This window comes from Solea senegalensis, unplaced genomic scaffold (assembly GCF_019176455.1).
Source record: "Solea senegalensis isolate Sse05_10M unplaced genomic scaffold, IFAPA_SoseM_1 scf7180000015251, whole genome shotgun sequence".
NCBI classification, from domain to species: domain Eukaryota; kingdom Metazoa; phylum Chordata; class Actinopteri; order Pleuronectiformes; family Soleidae; genus Solea; species Solea senegalensis.
In genome coordinates, this window is record NW_025321276.1 from 35,374 (window position 1) to 57,432 (window position 22,059).

Consider the following 22,059-nt stretch of genomic DNA (forward strand, 5'->3'; position numbering starts at 1 on the left):
GACATGTCTCTGACACACACACACACACACACTAATTCTGCAACAGAAAAAACAAACGTACAAGATATTGATTTTTACCAAATTCTGTTTAGTGTCTCTTTTCCCTTTTTCTCTTAAACGTGTGTACGTGTGTGTGTGTGTGTGTGTGTAACCCTGGTAACGAGGCTGACGTAGCAAAAGTCAAACGTATACAATCTTATTTACACGAGGAACATTTGATCAAAGTGCATCGAGAAGAGAATCCTGATTCTGCCGGTCATGTGATCGTATGTACAGTGTTTACAAATGTGGTAACCATGGCAACCCTTACTCCTCCTATAATCATTATATTATTAACAATAATAATAATAATAATAATAACAACAATAATACTTCTAAAGGGAATGAAAAATAAACAAACAAAAGAAAAGTTAGATTTTAGCGATGATGATGAAACGCCATCGTACACAAATTTACACAAAATTCGGGAGGCGGGAAAAAAAGTTGGACCATCTCCAGGAATGCCTCGTTTCCTAAATGACCTTTGACCCTCAGGTTTCCTGCCATGGTGATGTCAGAGAGCGGACAGGAAGTCGTCTGCGGTCCAAAAATAAAGAAGAAAAGTAAAAACTAAATGAGTGAAAAACGGCTGTGACGCAAAAACGATGTTAAATAACGTTTGTGGGCGTCGTCCTCGGCTCACGCTCACGTAAAGCACTTCACAAGGCGTCTGCTGCTGCTGCTGACAACCGTCGGCATGGAAACGAGGAGGCGCCACGCAGCGTCACAAGGCTGCAGTAAAAAAATCAGGACAAATCATCTTCTGTGCTCACGATCGAGATCTGGAGACAAGAGAAAAAAAAGAGTGATGACATCATCGACTTTAAAAGACTTGATCAGCAGATCAATAACATGATCAAAGATAATCAGGAACTTTTAAAGAAGCTGCTCCATCGTGATCATGTTTCTACACTTTAAAGAAAGAAAACTCTGAATATTGTTCATTTCAAATAACCTGGACGTTTGTGTCTGACGGGAGTTAATCTGGTTAATCTGTGTGGACAGACCATGATTCAGTGAGGATTAAGTGAGGGCAGAGGTCACGCTCTGCTTCATTTGTTTATTCTGCCTCAAATAAACTCTACTGATCGTTCAACGACGATCATGTGATCCACTCACGCACCGCGGGGTAGGTGTGGCCCACGTTGGCTCCGTGTCGCGTGATGTCGATGTTCAGGTCGTCCTCGGTCGTCTTCAGGTACACGGGATTATCAAAGTTCATGCTCTTCTGGTTCTTCAGCTGCCAGTTTCTCCACATGAGGAAACCACCCGATGCTGCCAGGGCCAGCAACACTACACTCACACACACAGAGACAGAGACACACACACACTTCTGTCGTCATGTGATGGTCATGTGATGGTCATGTGATGGTCATGTGATGGTCATGTGATGTGTCAGCAGATACTCACAGACGGGCAGGACGGCCCAGGCCGCCGCAGCAGAACCTCTGGACGTGGAGTTGAACTGGATCGACGAGCTCACGTTTGCTTCTGCAACAGGAAACACAACAAAGTCACTTCCTGCTTCTGTTTCACAGACAACGACGATGGGCTAGGGTTCAGATGCATTCAAGAAACCTCGTAAATTTCATCACTTCTTCACTCGTCCAATAACGTGAAAGATTTGTTTTTATAAATGCACTCCCTGAGAAATGACACATGAAGGCAACACAACAACATGGTGACACACACACACACACCTGAGGATCTTTAACACACAATCAAGAACAAACCTGATACACATGCACACTCTAACATGATCTCCATCTGAGAATCAACTAAAACTAAACCTCAGATCAGATGATTTCATGATAAAAAAGGAGCTGCTTCTTTAAAAAGACTGTCTCCCAAATTATGTTTTCTATAAAAACAACAAACCTGTAACCATAGAAACCAGAAAAACAGACGTTTCACTCTGTCACTGAAACCTGAATCCAGATCCAGATCTTCCTCAGGACAGATTTGATCCAAATAAACAATAAAATAAAAGCTATGCTGAAACTCATGATGTGGTTTTGTTCACTTCCTTGTCTCTGCCACCAGATGTCGCTGCTGAGCTTCACGTCACATGATCAGAGGAAACTAACGCAGCTGTGAACCACATTAAACACCAGAGGAAAGTGATGAAAATGATCCCACGTCTCACTCACACACACACACACACACACACAAAGATCAAAGTTAATCTGCACAGACAGAAAACCAGAAGACGCTCTAAATGATTCAAAACCACGTCACCATGACGACGCACACTTTTTACCTGAGGGTGGAGGATTTAGAGATTTCCCATCATCCTTTGAGGGAGCTGTGGTGGGCGTGTCTGCGTCACAGAGACAGACTTTAAATTCAGCTTCAATGTAAAGTTATAGTTTATCATACTTTATATGAATACATTGATCTTCTTAATAATAAATAAAATAAATAAAAATAAATAATCAGACTGTCTGATCCACACACACACACACACACTAAATGGAAACAATTAAACACAGGAAGTGGCTCCTTTTAATAACCTGATAATAAGTGGTGGGATGTGTGTGTGTGTGAAACATGTGTTTAACTGGACGTTCACGTAAAGAGCGACAGTCTTTGGCTGCTGTCCAACTGGAGGAAGGAGGAGGAGCATTCAGCGAGTGACTGACAGGCGGGTCCCCCTCCCCCACCCAAACTCCTCCCACTCCATTCTCACTCAGTAAAAAAACCAGCAGCAGAGACAGAGAGTGTGTGAACAGCTGAGGAATAAAAGACACAGACAGACGTGACTGCATGATCTCTAAAAACAGCTGCAGTGTCAAACATGTGTTTCCAGGCTCCTCCCCCTCCTCCTGTGTGATGATTGACAGGTGAACACACACACACACACACACACACCACTGAGAGCAGAAGGAGAACACTGCGGTCAGTTGTCAGGGAGATGCTGCAGCAGTCACTGTCTCACCGCCACAGTCACTGTCTGTCTCACCACCACAGTCACTGTCTGTCTCACCACTGTCACACTGTCTGCCACAGTCACTGTCTGTCTCACCACCACAGTCACTGTCTCACCGCCACAGTCACTGTCTGTCTCACCACCACAGTCACTGTCTGTCTCACCACCACAGTGTATGTTCTGAATTCACGCGTCAGGTTTCTCTCGGGAGCCACTTCACCATGAAAAGGACAATCTGTGGGAAGGAGGAGTGAGGGAGGAGTGAGTAAGGGAGTGAGAGAGGAGGGAGGGAGCAAAACCCAGCACAGGAGAGGAAATCAGAGAGAGGACGTGACTGATCAGTTTTAATATGATCTCCACTGCCCCCTGCTGTCTGTTACAGACCATGACCTGGAGACGGTGTCAGCGTGAGTTCAGAGGAAACCAGGACCCGTCCACACCAGGGTCCACATGGGCTGAGAGACGGACCCGTTTTTTACCTGTGGTTCTGACCCTGGTTGTGACTTGTGGTTCTGAACCTGGTTCTGACCTGTGGTTCTGACCCGTGGTTTCTTTCTTCCTCCTCACAGAATCACAGACTCTCATGAGGCCAGAGACGTGAACCCAGCTTAGAACCTGGTCTGGAACTAACAGAGTTGAGAAATACGATGGACACAGAACAGGAAGAGGAAGTCAGCTGCTGTCAGAGGCGGAGCTACAGCTAAGACATGAGGAAGGACGAGGGAGAGACTTTCGTAAGAGCCACTCACACGATGAAATTTACCAGGTTCCTTGAACGCACCTCGTGGTTTTCTTCATCGAACTTCATTTAAATACAAACATTTGAATGAGCTATGATCAAAGGTCAAAGTGATGGAGTGGCTTTAGATGTTCATTTGTTGTCACGTGACGCGACTCACCGGGTCTGCAGCGTAGACCGTCGTCGGCCACTTCCTGTCCCTCTGGGCACACACACGTGTATTTGGGCGAGTGTTTGTTGATCTGCGGCGCCGGCAGACACATGTAGCTGCAGCCGCCATTTTCTCCTTTCTCTGAGCACCAGTTAGTTCCTGCACACACACACACACACACACACACACACACACACACACATACTTTTTTTATTGTGAACTAATTGTATCTATAACACATCTATAAATGTATATCCAAACACTATACTATATAGATATAGATTTATAAATATTTTAAATTTTCAGGGTAAAACCACTTCACAAATATTTGTCTTAGGTCACTTTTACTTCTATTACATTACATAAAAGTATCATAATAAACGTCTGTATTTCCAAAGAACAGACAAAACGTTTGGATTAACATGAAAGCATGAAGAGTGAATGAGTGCTGACCTGACAGCTGGATGAGCTCGTGATAGACGATGATATCCTGAGGGTCGTTGAGTTTACTCGCCAGAGTCACGACGTCTGCTCCAGAGAACTTGTTTGCACCAAAGATCGCTTTGGTCTCACCGTCTGTCCAGAACACTCGGTCCTGAACACACACACACACAAATTTGAATATTAGTCAAAGACAACACAAGTTAACACAAAGTGTGTTTAAATGAAGGTTTTTATTATTAAGGGAGGGAAAACAAATGTAAACCTACATGACCCTGTGTGAAAAAGTGTTTGCCCCCTAAACCTAATAACTGGTTGAGCTTCCGTTTGCAGCAACAACTGCAATCAAGCGTTTGCAATAACTTGCAATGAGTCCATTACAAACACACTCATCTTTGTAGAACTGTTGCCATTCAGCCACATCAGAGGGTTTTCGGGCATGAAGCGCCTTTTTAAGGTCATGCCACAGCATCTCAATAGGATTCAGGTCAGGACTTTGACAAGGCCACTCCACAAAGTCTTCATTTTGTTTTTCCTTAGCCATTCAGAAGTGGACTTGCGGATGTGCTTCGGATCATTGTCCTGCTGCAGAACCCAAGTTGGCTTCAGCCTGAGGTCACGAACAGACGGCCGCACATTCTCCTTCAGGATTTTTTTGGTGTACAGCAGAATTCATGGTTTCATTTATCACAGCAAGTCTTCCAGGTCCTGAAGCAGTAAAACAGCCCCACACCATCACACTACCACCACCATATTTGACCTACAAATATGGTGATGTTCTTGTTCCTGATGTTCTTGTTCTGAAATGTGGTGTTACTTTTACACCAGATGTAATGAGACACACACCTTCCAAAAAGCTCAACTTTTGTCTTGTCAGTCCACAGAGGATTTTCCCAAAAGTCTTGGGGATCATCAAGATGTTCTTTTTGGTCTTGAACTCTGCCATGGAGGCCATTTCTGCCCCGTCTCTTTCTTATGGTGGAGTCATGAACACTGAGTAAGGCCTGCAGTTCTTTAGATGTTGTTCTGGGTTCTTTTGTGACCTCTTAGATGAGTCGTCACTGCGCTATTGGGGTAATTCTTGTCGGCTGGCCACTGTTCCATGTTTTCTCCATTTGTGAATAATGGTTCTCACCGTGGTTCTCTGGAGTCCCAAAGCTTTACAAAGGTCTTTGTAACCTTTTCCAGACCGATAGATGTCAATTACATTACATTACATGTCATTTAGCAGACGCTTTTATCCAAAGCGACTTACAATGGAATTGAGTACAATCAGCCAGGGGTGGAGTCGAACTTGCGACCATGATGTCTTTCGCACATAGGGTACCAGTCTTAACCACTGAGTCACTCCACAATTACTTTGTTTCTCATTTGTTCCTGAATTGCTTTAGATGGCGGCATTTCTTCCTTTTTTGGGATGTTCACTTCACTTTGTCTGACAGGTTCTATTTAAGTCATCTCTTGATTCAATAGGTCTGGCAGTAATCAGGCCTGGGTGTGGCAAGTCAAATTTTCCTGGAAATGTGACTAACCTCAGTGACCTGATGATTTTACAAGGGGGGCAATTACCTTTTCACATGGGGCCATGTAGGTTTGGGTAGTTTTTTCCCCCATAACAAATAAAATCATCACTTAAAAACTGCATTTTGTGTTAACTTGTGTTGTCTTTGTCTAAATTTGTTTAATAATCTGAAACATTTAAGTGTGACAAACATGCATAAAAATAAGAAATCAGGAAGGGGGCAAACACTGTTGCACACCACTGTAGAATGATTTTAAAGTTAAACACACATATATAGAATGATTTTAAAGAAGAACACAGATACAGAATGATTTTTAAACACAGATATAGAATGATTTTTAAACACAGATATAGAATGATTTTTAAACACAGATATAGAATGATTTTTAAACACAGATATAGAATGATTTTAAAGACAAACACACAGATATAGAATGATTTTAAAGACAAACACACATAAGAATGATTTTAAAGAAGAACACAGATACAGAATGATATTAAAGATAAACATACAGACATAGAATGATTTTAAAGACAAACACAGATATAGAATGATTTTTAAACACAAACACACAGATATAGAATGATTTTAAAGAAGAACACAGATACAGAATGATTTTAAAGACAAACACACAGATATAGAATGATTTTAAAGACAAACACACAGATATAGAATGATTTTAAACACACATATAGAATGATTTTAAAGAAGAACACAGATATAGAATGATTTTTAAACACAAACACACAGATATAGAATGATTTTAAATACAAACACACAGATATAGAATGATTTTAAAGACAAACACACAGATATAGAATGATTTTTAAACACAGATATAGAATGATTTTAAAAGAGAACACAGATACAGAATGATTTTAAAGACAAACACACAGATATAGAATGATTTTAAAGACAAACACACAGATATAGAATGATTTTATGAATGATTTTAAAGACAAACACACAGATATAGAATGATTTTAAAACACAGATATAGAATGATTTTAAAGACAAACACACAGATATAGAATGATTTTTTAAACACAGATATAGAATGATTTTAAAGACAAACACACAGATATAGAGAATGATTTTTAAACACAGATTTATTAAAGATAAACATACAGACATAGAATGATTTTAAAGACAAACACAGATATAGAATTTTTAGATATGATTTTACACAGATATAGAATGATTTTAAAAGAAGAACACAGATACAGAATGATTTTAAGACAAACACACAGATATAGAATGATTTTAAAGACAAACACACAGATATAGAATGATTTTAAAGACAAACACAGATATAGAATGATTTTAAAGACAAACACACAGATATAGAATGATTTTAAATACAAACACACAGATATAGAATGATTTTAAATACAAACACACAGATATAGAATGATTTTAAATACAAACACACAGATATAGAATGATTTTAAAGACAAACACACAGATATAGAATGATTTTATAGACAAACACACAGATATAGAATGATTTTAAATACAAACACACAGATATAGAATGATTTTAAAGACAAACACACAGATATAGAATGATTTTATAGACAAACACACAGATATAGAATGATTTTAAAGACAAACACACAGATATAGAATGATTTTATACAAACACACAGATATAGAATGATTTTAAGACAAACACACAGATATAGAATGATTTTAAAGACAAAACACACAGATATAGAATGATTTTAAATACAAACACACAGATATAGAATGATTTTAAAGACAAACACACAGATATAGAAACACACAGATATAGAATGATTTTAAATACAAACACACAGATATAGAATGATTTTAAAGACAAACACACAGATATAGAATGATTTTAAAGTGTTCTTACCTCAAACACAGTGAGAGCAAAGGGATGAGCGAGATAATCTGACGACTGCAGAACTTTCTTCCTGTTGTCTCCGTTGAGATCAACGCTGCACAACATGTGAAGCTTAGAGTCAACCCAGTACAAGCGGCCTTTGATCAGATCTGTGAACACAACAGATGAAAATCAATAAAGGTTTCATCAAGAAATTAAGTTTTTCTTCTTCAGTGAAGTTTATTCACAAACTTCTAAAACTAAAACATTTGTTTCCATGACGACGATGTGTGTATGTGTACCCAGAGTGATTCCATTAGGCCACTGAATGTCCGTGGCCACCAGGACTTGTCTGTCCACTCCGTTCATACCAGCTTTCTCGATCTTAGCAGGTTCTCCCCAATCTGACCAGTACACAAACCTACACACACACACACATACACATACACACACACACAGTTAAAGGACTGTAAAGAAAAGTAGGAGAAACCCAAAATCACAAACTCAAGGAAGGACAAACTGACCCTGACAGTGGGTCCACAGCGATGGACGCCGGTTCTTTGAGGCCTCTGTTGAACAGAACCTTCTGTTTGGTTCCGTTAAAGTTGGTTACGGAGATGGTTTTGGTCCCGAGGTCAGACCAGTATAGGTTCTTATAGATCCAGTCCACGGCCACACCCACCGGAGTCTGGATGTTGTCCATCACTTTTTTGTGAGCGCCGACGTCTCCTCGTTTGTCCAGGACCGTACTGTGAGGACAGAACCAGAACCCACCGAGACAGTCACTTGGACTGTAGATCATCGCAAAGGATTGTGATACTGGATTTAGGACTGTAGACCATCACACAGGATTGAGATTTAGGACTGTAGACCATCACACAGGATTGTGATTTAGGACTGTAGACCATCACAAAGGATTGTGATACTGGATTTAGGACTGTAGACCATCTCAAAGGATTGTGATACTAGATTTAGGACTGTAGACCATCACAAAGGATCATGATACTGGATTGAAATCACTTTGACTGTTTGTTTATTTTTGTCTATTATTTTCAACTAGGGTTATTTCAAATAAAAGACCTGCAATCATCATCGTTAATTATGTCTTTTATGTTTTTATAAACATATGAAAATGACATTGAGGACGTTTGAATGGAAACAAGGTTAAAAAAAAAAGTTCCAGTGTGGAAGAAACAGTGACATCTATGTTTTAAAGAGCATTAAGATTTACATTGAAACATGGAGACGTATTTTCCCAAAGTTTAACGTCTTTTCATTTATTTTAGTCGGTTTATTTCTATGTCTTTTATTAATGATTCTGTCCAGCACTTTAGTTGACGGTGGCAGTTTCACACATAATTCAATCCAACATTAGAAAAACATTATTCTACACGTATAAAAGCAGTGTGTGTGTGTGTGTGTGTGTGTGTGTGTGTGTGTGTGTGTGAGACCTGTAAATGGTCCTCTGAGTCAGGTCAGCCCAGAAGATCATCTGCTGGTCAAAGTCTGCGTCCAGAGCCACGGCGTTCCTCTGCTGCTCCACGATCTGCGTGTACTCCTTCCTCTCCAGACCCAGGCGACGGATGTCGCGACGGTTGGTGAAGATCAGACACGGTTCTTTACCTGAAGACCAAGAAGAACAAGGGTCACTGAGAACATGGAACCACGATGTTGCCCCCGAGTCCCCCATGCTCCCCCCATGCATCCCGTGTACCCGCCGTGTTCAGCCATGTATCCTCCGTGTATCCTCCTTGTGTGAGCGTTGTGTGTTCTTCTTGTTAGTGTAACTCCTAAAAGGGTTTGTGTGATATCTAGAAAGTTGTGTGTGTCTATCTCCCCATGTTGTTCATGAGGAGGATAAAGTGGTAGAAGACAGACAGGCCGACAGACAGACAGGCGGACGTTTGAGGACTCACCGACAGCCTTACACACTCCTGTGGTCGGGTCCATCTGGTAACCGTTGTGACACTCACACTTGTAGCCTCCTTTCAGGTTTATGCAGATCTGACTGCAGATGCCCGGGTTCAGACACTCGTTTATGTCTGGAGACGACAAGAGACAACAAGAGACGACAAAGAGACGGCAGGAGACACACAAACAAAGAGAAACTGAGGATTATTAAAAACTTTATATATTAATATTTGTTTCCACTTTAAATAAATTAAGGAAGTGCCGATCCGCTTCGCAGAGCCCAGGAAAACAATACAACACTATCTTCTCAGCAGTGGCTGAACTGTTTGTTCTGAAACTTTAGGGTTTTATAAACGAGGTCATGACGCAGATACACACACACACACACACACACACACACACACACACGCAAGCGTTAATTGGAGCTTCCGCTCTATGTGGGCTTTAAGCTACAAAAACATTTCTTCGTTCACATTCAGTGCATTTTTCTGACAATTAGAAGACTGAATGAAATGAACATGTTTCAATCTAAAAATATCTAAACCATTTAAAGTTACACTTTTGAGTTAAAGCAGCAACTCAGGATTATTTTCTCAATTCAATTTGTTAATGTAAATTAAATAAAATGTGTAAAAACCAGGAAAATGATGACGTTCTCAAATATTTAGATTTAGTTTGATTGATTTCTTTGTTTTTAAGGACTGTGTGTGTGTGTGTGTGTGTGTGTGTGTGTGTGTGTGTGTGTGTGACCCAATAAAAACACAGATATGGAGCAGCAACGCTGACAAATCTCACTGACCTACTTTTGAGGTTTTATTCCTGCTGAGATCATAAAACATGTCAAAGTAAAATAACAGGCTTTGATTTAAACTTTTCCCAAGAGACACACAAAAAATATATATCCTTAAACATAAAGAGCAAACATCTGTTGGTTTGTTAATAAAGTAACAAAAAGTGAAACATGTCACAAAAACCACACAGTCACTCGTTATTTTGTCTAAAGTGTGAATTTTAACTGATTCTACAAACACAAAAAACAACAAATCACTAGATTGTCCTTGTTCCATTTTCTTTGGTGAAAACTTTAACATACATTTTTCCATCATAATGAAAGTTGATTTCACACATTTATTAAATATAATAAATATGTGACCACATCCAAAATATATAGATATACTGTTTATACACACAATATCCATATATTGAGCAGTTGATGAAGTGTGTGTGGGGTCAAAGGTCACTCACCTCCGCAGGTCTTGTGGTCGATGAGCTGAAGTCCTGGCGTGCAGTCGCACACGAAGCCGATCACCATGTCCTTACAGATGTGAGAGCAGCCACCATTGTTCAGCAGACACTCGTTCACATCTGCAACAACAACAACAACAACAACACAAAATGACTAATTTATCAAAAGTTACAAAATATACAAAGCACTGTAACGTTTTAAACTCTTAAAATGTCTTTAAAAAAACACCATGAAACGTAAGTTGTAATGTAAATTTGTAACCGAGAAACGTGTCTCATCATCATCTATTGAGGTCAAATGAACTTTGTTACACTGAACGTTTGATTCAAATTAAAACAAAAACACATAGTGAAGTGATAGAAAGAGAGTTAAGGTGTTTAAAGTGATTGAAGTGAAAACAAAGAGGATTAAATGTACTCACTGCACTCGTTGATGGGCTCATCGCTCCAGTCAGGACAGTCTCTGACTTTGTTACACACTTTGTTCATCTCGATACACTCTCCACTGCGACACTTGAACTTGTCCGGTCCATGACACTGAGTCACTGACACACACACACACACACACACACACACACACACACACACACAGTTTATTCAAACACACAAACTTTTCTCTGTACACTGTTCTCAAATCAACATAATTAACAGATTATTCCTGCTGATAAACTCCACCTCAGAGACGATGGTGTGACATTTGAACTGGTGTTTGACAGACAGACAGACAGAGACACACACACACACACACACACACACACACAGAGAGAGTCGACAGAGTGTGTGTACTTACTGTTTTTACAGTTGACTTCATCAGATCCATCAGCACAATCTCTGACACTGTTGCACTGTCTGCTGCCCACGATACACTTTCCATCGTCACACTTGAACTGTTCAGGTCCACAGGTGCGAGTCGCTACACACACGCACACGCACACGCACACACACACACACAATGAAGTTTTTATTCACATGGAGAAAAACAGGATTTTCCTTTAAAATAAAACTGATGTTTGGATGATAAATGAGTGAAAACATCAACACTGTGTGGTTGTATGTGTATGTGTGAGTGTGTGTAGCAGTGACGTACAACAGTTGGCCTCGTCGCTTCCGTCTCAACAGTCAGGATCTTGTTGTGTAGTTGTGTAGTAGTTGTGTGTATGTACGACAGTTGGTCTCGTCACTGCCATCTCTACAGTTGCCATCTCTACAGTCAGGATCTTGTTGTGTAGTTGTGTAGTAGTTGTGTACATACTTGGTCTCTTGTCTCTACAGTCAGGATCTTGTTGTGTAGTTGTGTAGTAGTTGTGTGTATGTACGACAGTTGGTCTCGTCGCTGCCATCTCTACAGTCAGGATCTTGTTGTGTAGTTGTGTAGTAGTTGTGTACATATCAGTTGGTCTATCAGTCAGGATCTTGTTGTGTAGTTGTGTAGTAGTTGTGTACATACGACAGTTGGTCTCACTGCCGCCTCTACAGTCAGGATCTTGTTGTGTAGTTGTGTAGTAGTTGTGTACATACCCAGTTGGTCTCACGCCGCCTCTACAGTCAGGATCTTGTTGTGTAGTTGTGTAGTAGTTGTGTGTATGTACACAGTTGGTCTCTGCCATCTCTACAGTCAGGATCTTGTTGTGTAGTTGTGTAGTAGTTGTGTGTATGTACGACAGTTGGTCTCGTCGCTGCCATCTCTACAGTCAGGATCTTGTTGTGTAGTTGTAGTAGTTGTGTACATACGACAGTTGGTCTCTGCCACCGCCTCTACAGTCAGGATCTTGTTGTGTAGTTGTGTAGTAGTGTGTACATACGACAGTTGGTCTCTGGCCACTGCCGCCTCTACAGTCAGGATCTTGTGTGTAGTTGTGTAGTAGTTGTGTGTATGCAGTTGGTCTGCCATCTCTACAGTCAGGATCTTGTTGTGTAGTTGTGTAGTAGTTGTGTGTATGTACGACAGTTGGTCTCGTCGCTGCCATCTCTACAGTCAGGATCTTGTTGTGTAGTTGTGTAGTAGTTGTGTGTATACAGTTGGGCTGCCACTACAGTCAGGATCTTGTTGTGTAGTTGTGTAGTAGTTGTGTACATCAGTTGGTCTCGCCACTGCCGCCTCTACAGTCAGGATCTTGTTGTGTAGTTGTGTAGTGTGTATGTACTACAGTTGGTCCTGCCACTGCCTCTACAGTCAGGATCTTGTTGTAGTTGTGTAGTAGTTGTGTGTATGACAGTTGGTCTCACGCTGCCGCCTCTACAGTCAGGATCTTGTTGTAGTTGTGTAGTAGTTGTGTGTATGTACGACAGTTGGTCTTGCCGTCTCTACAGTCAGGATCTTGTTGTGTAGTTGTGTAGTTGTGTGTATGTACTGACAGTTGGTCTCACTGCCATCTCTACAGTCAGGATCTTGTTGTGTAGTTGTGTAGTGTTGTGTACATACGACAGTTGGATCTCTACAGTCAGGATCTTGTTGTGTAGTTGTGTAGTAGTTGTGCATGTACAGTTGGTCTCTGCTGCCTCTCTACAGTCAGGATCTTGTTGTGTAGTTGTGTAGTAGTTGTGTACATACCGACAGTTGGTCAAGCTGCCATCTCTACAGTCAGGATCTTGTTGTGTAGTTGTGTAGTAGTTGTGTACATACGACAGTTGGTCTCGTCACTGCTGTCTCTACAGTCAGGATCTTGTTGTGTAGTTGTGTAGTAGTTGTGTACATACGACAGTTGGTCTCGTCACTGCCGTCTCTACAGTCGGGATCGCCGTCACATCTCCACTTCCTGTGGATACATTCTCCAGAGCGACACTGCATCTCAGTGGACGAACACTTGGTGGGAGGAGTCGGGGGACGACCACAGCGAGACGGAGACTCGTCTGACTGGTCCTGCAGAAGGCGCACACACACACACACACACACACACACAGAAATCAAAGATGAGATTTCCATGGATCATTTGCTGTGATTGACAGTTTGTCGTCAGCTGATCACCTGACAGTCGACGTCGTCGTCACAGACCCAGCTGACAGGAATACACGAGGTGGAGTTTCCACAGCGGAACTGACTGGGACCACAGGAGGACGGAGAACAGTCCACCTCGTCTGACGCGTCTCCACAGTCGTCCTCACCGTTACACACAAAGTTACGAGAGATGCAGCGACCGCTCGAGCACGTGAACTCATGAGGAGCACACGTGATGTTACCTGCAGCAGGAGGAGGAGAGAGGAGGAGGAGAAGAAGAACAACCAGGCCACAGTGATGTGTCGACCTGTGAAGTCTGTTCTGTTGTGGTCACAGACAGTGTGTGTGTGTGTGTGTGTGTGTGTGTGTGTGTGTGCGCACACTCACCACAGTTGAACTCGTCCTCTCCGCTGTCACAGTCCTTCTCTCCGTCACATTTCCAGAACACAGGGATACACTGAGTGGTTCCAGCTCCACAGCTGAACTCGTTGACACGACATGTCCTCATGTCTACACACGCACACACACACACACACACACACACACACACACACACACACACACACACACACACACACACACACACACACACACACACATATATATATAAATCTTCTCCAGAGCATGAGAGAGAATAAAAACACAGAGTGCAGGAAGTGGACTACAACGCAGGGCATCGTGGGTAAGCATACGCGCACGTAGAACGATGGTCAGGAGAAATGTGCGAGTCCATTGTTGCAGTGTTTGTGTGTTGTATGTGTTAACGTGTTGTTTGTCTCGTCTCCTTCAGTCTTTGTTGATGCAGCGCCACCTCAGGCGAGGAGGGGAACAACATTTCTTTCACTAAAGTGTGAAAGCAACTGAACCGAGTTTGTGTGCGACAGTGAACGACTGCACACTTCCTTAAATCAACACTGACACAACAAAAGTGATGTGAATGAAACACAAGTCCGACACGTTAGTCTGGTGTGACACACACAGCTGGTCAAACAGTGTACACACACACACACACACACGTTCGTTTTCCATGACTTCACAGCTCCTCCTCAAAGCGGGCGGAGTCATCACATCACTGTGGTGACGTGGTTTCTTTCTCAACGACACAAACATGTGACTTGTAAAAAAGTGAACCATAGACTGGTTCAGTCTCTAAATACAGACTTTTGCTTTGCTAAAGGTTTTCAGCATTTTTAAGTCTCATGACTCTGACATTTAGAGGGATTTGGAATTATAAGTAGATTTGATCATTTGTTTGAGCCAGTTTCTGTCATTTCTCAGCTTTAATGTGAATATTTTGTACTTCCTGTCATTTTTCAGCTTCTTAAATGTGAATATTTTCTACTTTCTGTCATTTTTCAGCTTCTTAAATGTGAATATTTTCTTTCTGTCATTTTTCAGCTTCTTAAATGTGAATATTTTTCTACTTTCTGTCATTTTTCAGCTTCTTAAATGTGAATATTTTCTACTTTCTGTCATTTTTCAGCTTCTTAAATGTGAATAAATCAGTGTGTCATTTTTCAGCTTAAATGTGAATATGTTCTACTTTCTGTAATTTTTCAGTTTCTCAAATGTGAATATTTTCTACTTTGTCATTTTCAGCTTCTTAAATATGAATATTTTCTACTTTCTGTCATTTTCAGTCATTTTCTACTTCTTCTTAAATGTGAATATTTTCTACTTTCTGTCATTTTTCAGCTTCTTAAATGTGAATATTTTCTACTTTCTGTCATTTTTCAGCTTCTAAATGTGAATATTTTTCTACTTTTGTCATTTTTCAGCTTCTTAAATGTGAATATTTTTCTACTTTCTGTCATTTTCAGCTTCTTAAATGTGAATATTTTCTACTTTCTGTCTTTCATTTTTTCTACTTTCTGTCATTTTTCAGCTTCTTAAATGTGAATATTTTCTTCTGTATTTTCAGCTTCTTAAATGTGAATATTTTCTACTTTCTGTCATTTTTCAGCTTCTTAAATGTGAATATTTTCTACTTTCTGTTATTTACAGCTTCTTAAATATGAATATTTTCTACTTTCTGTCATTTTCAGCTTCTTAAATATGAATATTTTCTACTTTCTGTCATTTTCAGCTTCTAATGTGAATATTTTCTACTTTCTGTCATTTTTCAGCTTCTTAAATGTGAATATTTTCTAAATTTTCAGCTTAAATGTGAATATTTTGTACTTCCTGTCATTTTCAGCTTCTTAAATGAATATTTTCTACTTTCTGTCATTTTTCAGCTTCTTCAATGTGAATATTTTCTTTCTGTCATTTTTCAGCTTCTAAATGTGAATATTTTCTACTTTGTCATTTTCAGCTTCTTAAATGTGAAAATTTCTACTTTCTGTCATTTTTCAGCTTCTTAAATGTGAATATTTTCTACTTTGTCATTTTTCAGCTTCTTAAATGTGAATATTTTCTACTTTCTGTCATTTTTCAGCTTCTTCAATGTGAATAATTTTTTCAGCTTCTTGAATATTTTCTACTTTCTGTCATTTTCAGCTTCTTAAATGTGAATATTTTCTACTTCTGTCATTTTTCAGCTTCTTAAATGTGAATATTTTCTACATTCTGTCATTTTCAGATTATTCAATGTGAATATTTTCTACTTTCTGTCATTTTTCAGCTTCTTAAATGTGAATATTTTTCTACTTTGTCATTTTTCAGCTTCTTAAATGTGAACATTTTCTGCTTTCGCTCAGTTTTTAATTATTAAATGTGAATATTTTCTACTTTCTGTCATTTTTCAGCTACGTAAACATGAATATATTCTATTTTCTGTCCTGTTTTACCTACCCAAATGTGAATATTTTCTACTTTCTGTCATTTTTCAGCTTCTTAAATGTGAATATTTTCTACTTTCTTTCATTTTTCAGCTTCTTAAATGTGAATATTTTCTACTTTCTGTCATTTTTCAGCTTCTTAAATGTGAATATTTTCTACTTTCTGTCATTTTTCAGCTTCTTAAATGTGAATATTTTCTACTTTCTGTCATTTTTCAGCTTCTTAAATGTGAATATTTTCTACTTTCTGTCATTTTTCAGCTTCTTAAATGTGAATATTTTCTACTTTGTCATTTTTCAGCTTCTTAAATGTGAAAATGTTCTACTTTCTGTCATTTTTCAGCTTCTTAAATGTGAATATTTTCTACTTTCTGTCATTTTTCAGCTTCTTAAATGTGAATATTTTCTACTTTCTTTGCTCCATAAAACAAAGAAATCAATAAAACTGAATTATTTTGTTTGTGTACAAAAACAAGATCATCATTTTCAGGTTTTTCAAACACTGACATGTTTTTTTTTTAAAAATAAAACAAGACACACAAATTCTGCTGGAACACAAATAATTAGCCTTTTAAAACATAAATAGGATTATTATCATCAAAGTCACAGATACTTTAATCTGAGAGCAGATCTTGTAAAAATATTCAGGTTAAAGTATAAAAATGATTAAAACGTGGTTGTATCTGCTGCCCCCTCTGGTCAAACAGCAGCTACTGCGTTCACATTTTAACACTGGACTAAGAAAGCCAATTAGTGCAAGGGCACCTAGTCCGAGACCCCTCCCTCCCACTCTTCAGACCACACCTCCTAGCTCTCATCCCACTTTTGTGGCATTTTCAGACTGTTGGGGGCGGAGTCAGGGTTGAAAGCTGCCGTGTTCACACAGTGTTTGTCTTTGATGTTTAATCACCGGCTTGTGAGTCATGGATACAAAAAAAAATCAAGTGTGATCGTGATCACACTCTCACACACACAGAGAGAGAGAGAGAGAGAGAGAGAGAGAGAGAGAGAGAGAGAGAGAGAGAGAGGAGAGAGAGAGAGAGAGAGAGAGAGAGAGAGAGAGAGAGAGAGGAGTGGAACTCACGGCAGATCTGTGGACTCTCGTCGGAGCCGTCCTCACAGTCGGGCTCTCCATCACACTGCCACCTCTTTGGTACACACTGACCGTTGTGACACACAAAGTCCAGCTCTGCACAGGTCTTCTTCACTGGAGACGACGACAACAACACAACAACAACTTTAATCAGTGTGTGACCATGTCGCGTTGTCCCGTTGTGGAATTAATCAATCATGTCTATAGAACTATGACTTTATTTAATTTAAAAGCAAATCCATAGTCACTGTTTTTAGTTTAAATCTCTAATGATCTGCAATAATCCATGTTGACCAATAAGAAAAGGTATTGTGATAGCGTTTGGAACGTAATCCCATCCTCTGATAGTCACTCATTTTTATTAATAAGCTACATTTTACCAAAAGATTCAGATTTAACAAATGGTGGAATATTCAGATGCAGATTAAATTCAGATTAAGCTCATTCTAAAAGAAAAGCTGATATATCTCTTTTATATTTACAACTTAAAAAGTTCCACCTAAAGTTTACCAATACTCAGCATTTTCATTTAGTTAATACTTTACTTTTATTGAAAATACTTCACATATTATTGCACTGCAGACATAAAATGTGAATTTTCTGTATTATTTGTTGTTAATCACTTCTCTCTCTCTCATTTCTTCACAGCTCAATAAATAACCAGCATCAAATATCAGCCCTGATAATCTCTCATGTTCATTAACCTACAGATTATGTAGGTTATTGCTTCTCCTTCCCTCGTTTCCTTGTCTGCTTCTCATTATTCCCTCTCTCCTTATCACATGACCCAGATAAAAGAGCGACAAAGGAAAATGGGAGAAAGAAGCTGTGAAATGTAACACACACACACACACACACACGTTGTATCCATATTTAGCTCTGCTCTGTTCCAGCAGCCATCTTTAAATCATCAGGTTTAAATGTGTCCTCTGCGCTGTGACCACTGTTCACACCTGACAAACATTCAACTGTACGTTTGCTCACTGGAAGCAAAGACACGACACATGTCTCTGTAATAAAGACTAAAGACATGAGAGGATTCTTCAGCAGAGTAAACTGATCTTTAAAAGGAAGACGTGCACAAACTGACACAGATTACAACTTTTCATCTGGTCCTAAGACCCACAATCCATTTATTAAATCATAGAGAAAACATTTTCTCAAATTCCTAAAAATGACATTTGTGTTGTTTTATAAACCACTCCACTCTCCCACACCAAAGTCCAGAGAGAAAATCAGTGATTTTAGCTGCTGGATCAACACCTCCTGTGTGTGTGTGTGTGTGTGATGTTAAAATCACTGATTTTCTCTCTATGGACTTTGGTGAGGGAGAGTGAGTGTGTGTGTGTGTGTGTGTGTGTGTGTCCTCTCACCACAGGAGCTCTCGTCGCTGCCGTCGCTGCAGTCCTCGTCTCCGTCACACTGCCACACTGACGGGATGCAGCGGCCGTTTCCACACTGAAACTGACTGGCCTCACATTCTGTCTTTGTGCCTACAGGAGGAGGAGGAGGAAGACATTTGTACATCATCATCATCATCATCATCATCATCTGCTGGTTTACATGTCATTGACTGGGTTTAATCACAGCACAGACTGTCTGTGATTTCGTCTTCTTCTACAAAGCATCATAACTAACCTCAACTATAACCACTTAATGACTAGGGCTGCCAGAATGAGTCGACTAGTCACGATTATGTTTTGGAAGATTTGTTTTTCTCTAAACTGCCGCCGTCTCGTCCGTCTTTCTGTCCTTGACACACTTGTGCAGTAAGTGATAATCGGGGTGAGCCGTGATGTCACTGGAGGAAAAGTTCTGTCCTAACAGTATCACAGAATCTAACTGGCAACGGAGCTCCAACGTTTGACAGCATTTGACCGAAATAACAGAAGAATGTGAAGATTATTAAAAGAGAGAACACAGATTATGAGCAGATGAAGATTATTAACAGAGAGAACACAGATTATGATCAGATGAAGATTATTAACAGAGAGAACACAGATTATGAGCAGATGAAGATTATTGATAGAGAGAACACATATTATGAGCAGATGAAGATTATTGATAGAGATTATTAACAGAGAGAACACAGATTATGATCACATGAAGATTATTGACAGAGAGAACACAGATTATGAGCAGATGAAGATTATTAACAGAGAGAACACAGATTATGATCAGATGAAGATTATTAACAGAGAGAACACAGATTATGAGCAGATGAAGATTATTGATAGAGAAAACACATATTATGAGCAGATGAAGATTATTGATAGAGAAAACAGCTTCAGATGATTAAGGGAAAACGTCTCATTACAACTGTTAATCATATATTAACAATTAATATATGAATCACATACTAACTAAATATTAAGTGTAAACTGCAACAATTCATTGATAAAAGACGACTGCGTTTAAGGAGTGTTTTTGTAAAGAATTAAAACCAGTGTCTGATTTTTCGGCTTCTTAAATGTGAATATTTTCTGGTTTCTTTGTTCCATTAAACAAATAAAATCATGAACTGAATGATTTTAGTTTGTAGACAAAAACAAGACGTTTTAGAACATCATTTCAAAGTTAAGGAAACAGCGATGAACCTGAATTATAAATGACCAAACGACTACATGATTCATGGAGAAAATAATCCTGAGCTGCAGTTTGAATGTAAGGATACAAGTAATAATAATAATAATAAAAATAATAAACTCTAACCCACAGTAAATGCTAAAATGAAGGTTATGCTCTTCGCTAATCGAGTTCTTGAAAATGTAAACACGAGATTAAATGTCTTCACTTTCTACATCGTTGTGTTACAGCGACATTGTTGTGTTACATTAAAAGGTCCAGTGTGTAAGAACTAGTGACATCTAATGGTGAGACTGCACTCATGTTCCCATGTGGACAGGAAACTACGACACATGTTGTGACTTCTTTTACCATCGTTTTCATAATCAATCCACTAATCGTTTGGTTCATAAATGTTGATCAGTGTTTGTCAAACATGGTTTTAATGATTTCTGGAAAAAAAAAATTACAGAAACTGATTCACTTAGTAATTAAGTGAGCAATAAAGTGTTTTAGACCAATATTTATTTCATTTTACAACCATTTGACTAGAAAAACATGTATTCTTTGTATAGCTATTACACATGTTAATTCAGTTTTATGCGTAAATTAATCCATTTTCAGAGAAATGTGACTAAAATAAAGAGTGGTGCATTCAAATGTAAATATACCTAAAACAACAAGACAAATGATTAACTATTGTTTGAATGAACTTCATTTGTTTGTTTCCAATTTATTTATGGGAGGTTTTCTGTGATGATTTTTAATGTAAACCAGCGGTTCCCTTTATTCACCCATTCATCTACAAGTCACATGAGGCCTCAACTAAAGGACACGCGGCTCATATTTACCGAGGGTAATATTCAAAATATTGAGATTAAAACGTGACATAATCCACGAAGTAGCAAACATACACACACACACACACAGGCACACAGGCCTCCTCCTCCTCCTCCTCCTCCTCTGCTCCTTCACTACAACTACACTCAATGAACGAGTGAGAAACCGAGTCGCATTCACTCCTTCATGAATCCATGATGTGAGAACGTGCCGGTCCTCACAGACACGCTGAGTCCGGCACGGACACGCGCCATTGTTGATCGTGTGAGCGGCAGGTGGAGCAGAGACAGGTGTACCGCGTTAGCTCCACCCGGCTAACACACACACGAGCGGGACTCACCGTGGACGTTGGTCTGTTGTGGACCCAGTAGAACCAGGACGTGGACCAGGACCAGGATCGTGACGGTGGACTGAACCATGTCTGTGTTGTCCTGTTAGCTCCGCTCTCTCCTCTGTTTCCTGCCGCTGCCTCGCGCCTTTCAATCTGCCGGTGCACGCGCAGAGCACACTGCATACATATACATGTAAAGACACGCACGCGCACGGGCAGCAGTAACAGCAGCAGCACGCGCCACAGGGAGACACAGATTTTTTTTCCTTCTCTCGCCTCAGTGAAAATAAACGCGGTGTCGCGTGAACACCACGCGCCGTTTAAATGTCGTAGGCTCTGCACGCGCGCGCCGTGCGCGCTGCTGCTCCTCGCGCTCTAAAACCCATTCCCTAAAATTGACGGTAACGAGCAGCTCCAGTCACCAGTGTGTGTGTGTGTGTGTGTGTCGTTCCTCCTCCTCCAGTACAGCGTTAACCCTTCACTGTCCGCGCGCCAATTCATAAATAATCTAACAGAATATTTCTGTACGAACAATAAAAACATCACCACCAATCCTCCAAGATGGCCGCCAGCATACTAACATGGCAACTTTAATGAATTAACGTTAATTAATGAACAACTCCCACTTCCAAGTTCCCATGTTAATGGAATGCAGCACAAAGTGCACGCAAATAAATATGCACCAAAC

General features: G+C 39.8%; 1 protein-coding gene across 4 annotated transcripts; it reads right to left on the reverse strand.

Moving 5' to 3' along the window:
- Positions 1 to 337: 337 nt before the first annotated feature.
- vldlr (very low density lipoprotein receptor) lies at positions 338 to 21,796 on the reverse strand. Of its 4 annotated transcripts, XM_044017284.1 has the most exons (20): positions 21,381 to 21,795; positions 19,009 to 19,128; positions 17,627 to 17,749; positions 14,150 to 14,272; positions 13,793 to 14,004; positions 13,525 to 13,687; positions 11,618 to 11,740; positions 11,250 to 11,372; positions 10,828 to 10,947; positions 9,588 to 9,713; positions 9,123 to 9,294; positions 8,196 to 8,420; positions 7,974 to 8,092; positions 7,702 to 7,841; positions 4,312 to 4,453; positions 3,868 to 4,017; positions 2,300 to 2,359; positions 1,450 to 1,530; positions 1,163 to 1,332; positions 338 to 821 (listed from the first exon to the last, which is right to left on the reverse strand). In XM_044017284.1, the coding sequence occupies exons 1-20, from the start codon at positions 21,457 to 21,459 to the stop codon at positions 786 to 788; spliced, it is 2,607 nt and encodes an 868-aa protein (XP_043873219.1). In that variant the 5' UTR covers positions 21,460 to 21,795; the 3' UTR covers positions 338 to 785. The 4 variants fall into 4 exon arrangements, with proteins under 4 accessions (XP_043873219.1, XP_043873220.1, XP_043873222.1 ...); XM_044017285.1 differs by lacking the exon at positions 2,300 to 2,359 and having other exon boundaries at positions 21,381 to 21,794; XM_044017287.1 differs by lacking the exons at positions 338 to 821; positions 1,163 to 1,332; positions 1,450 to 1,530; positions 2,300 to 2,359 and adding exons at positions 3,048 to 3,594; positions 3,718 to 3,770 and having other exon boundaries at positions 21,381 to 21,796.
- Between the last annotated feature and the right edge of the window lie 263 nt (positions 21,797 to 22,059).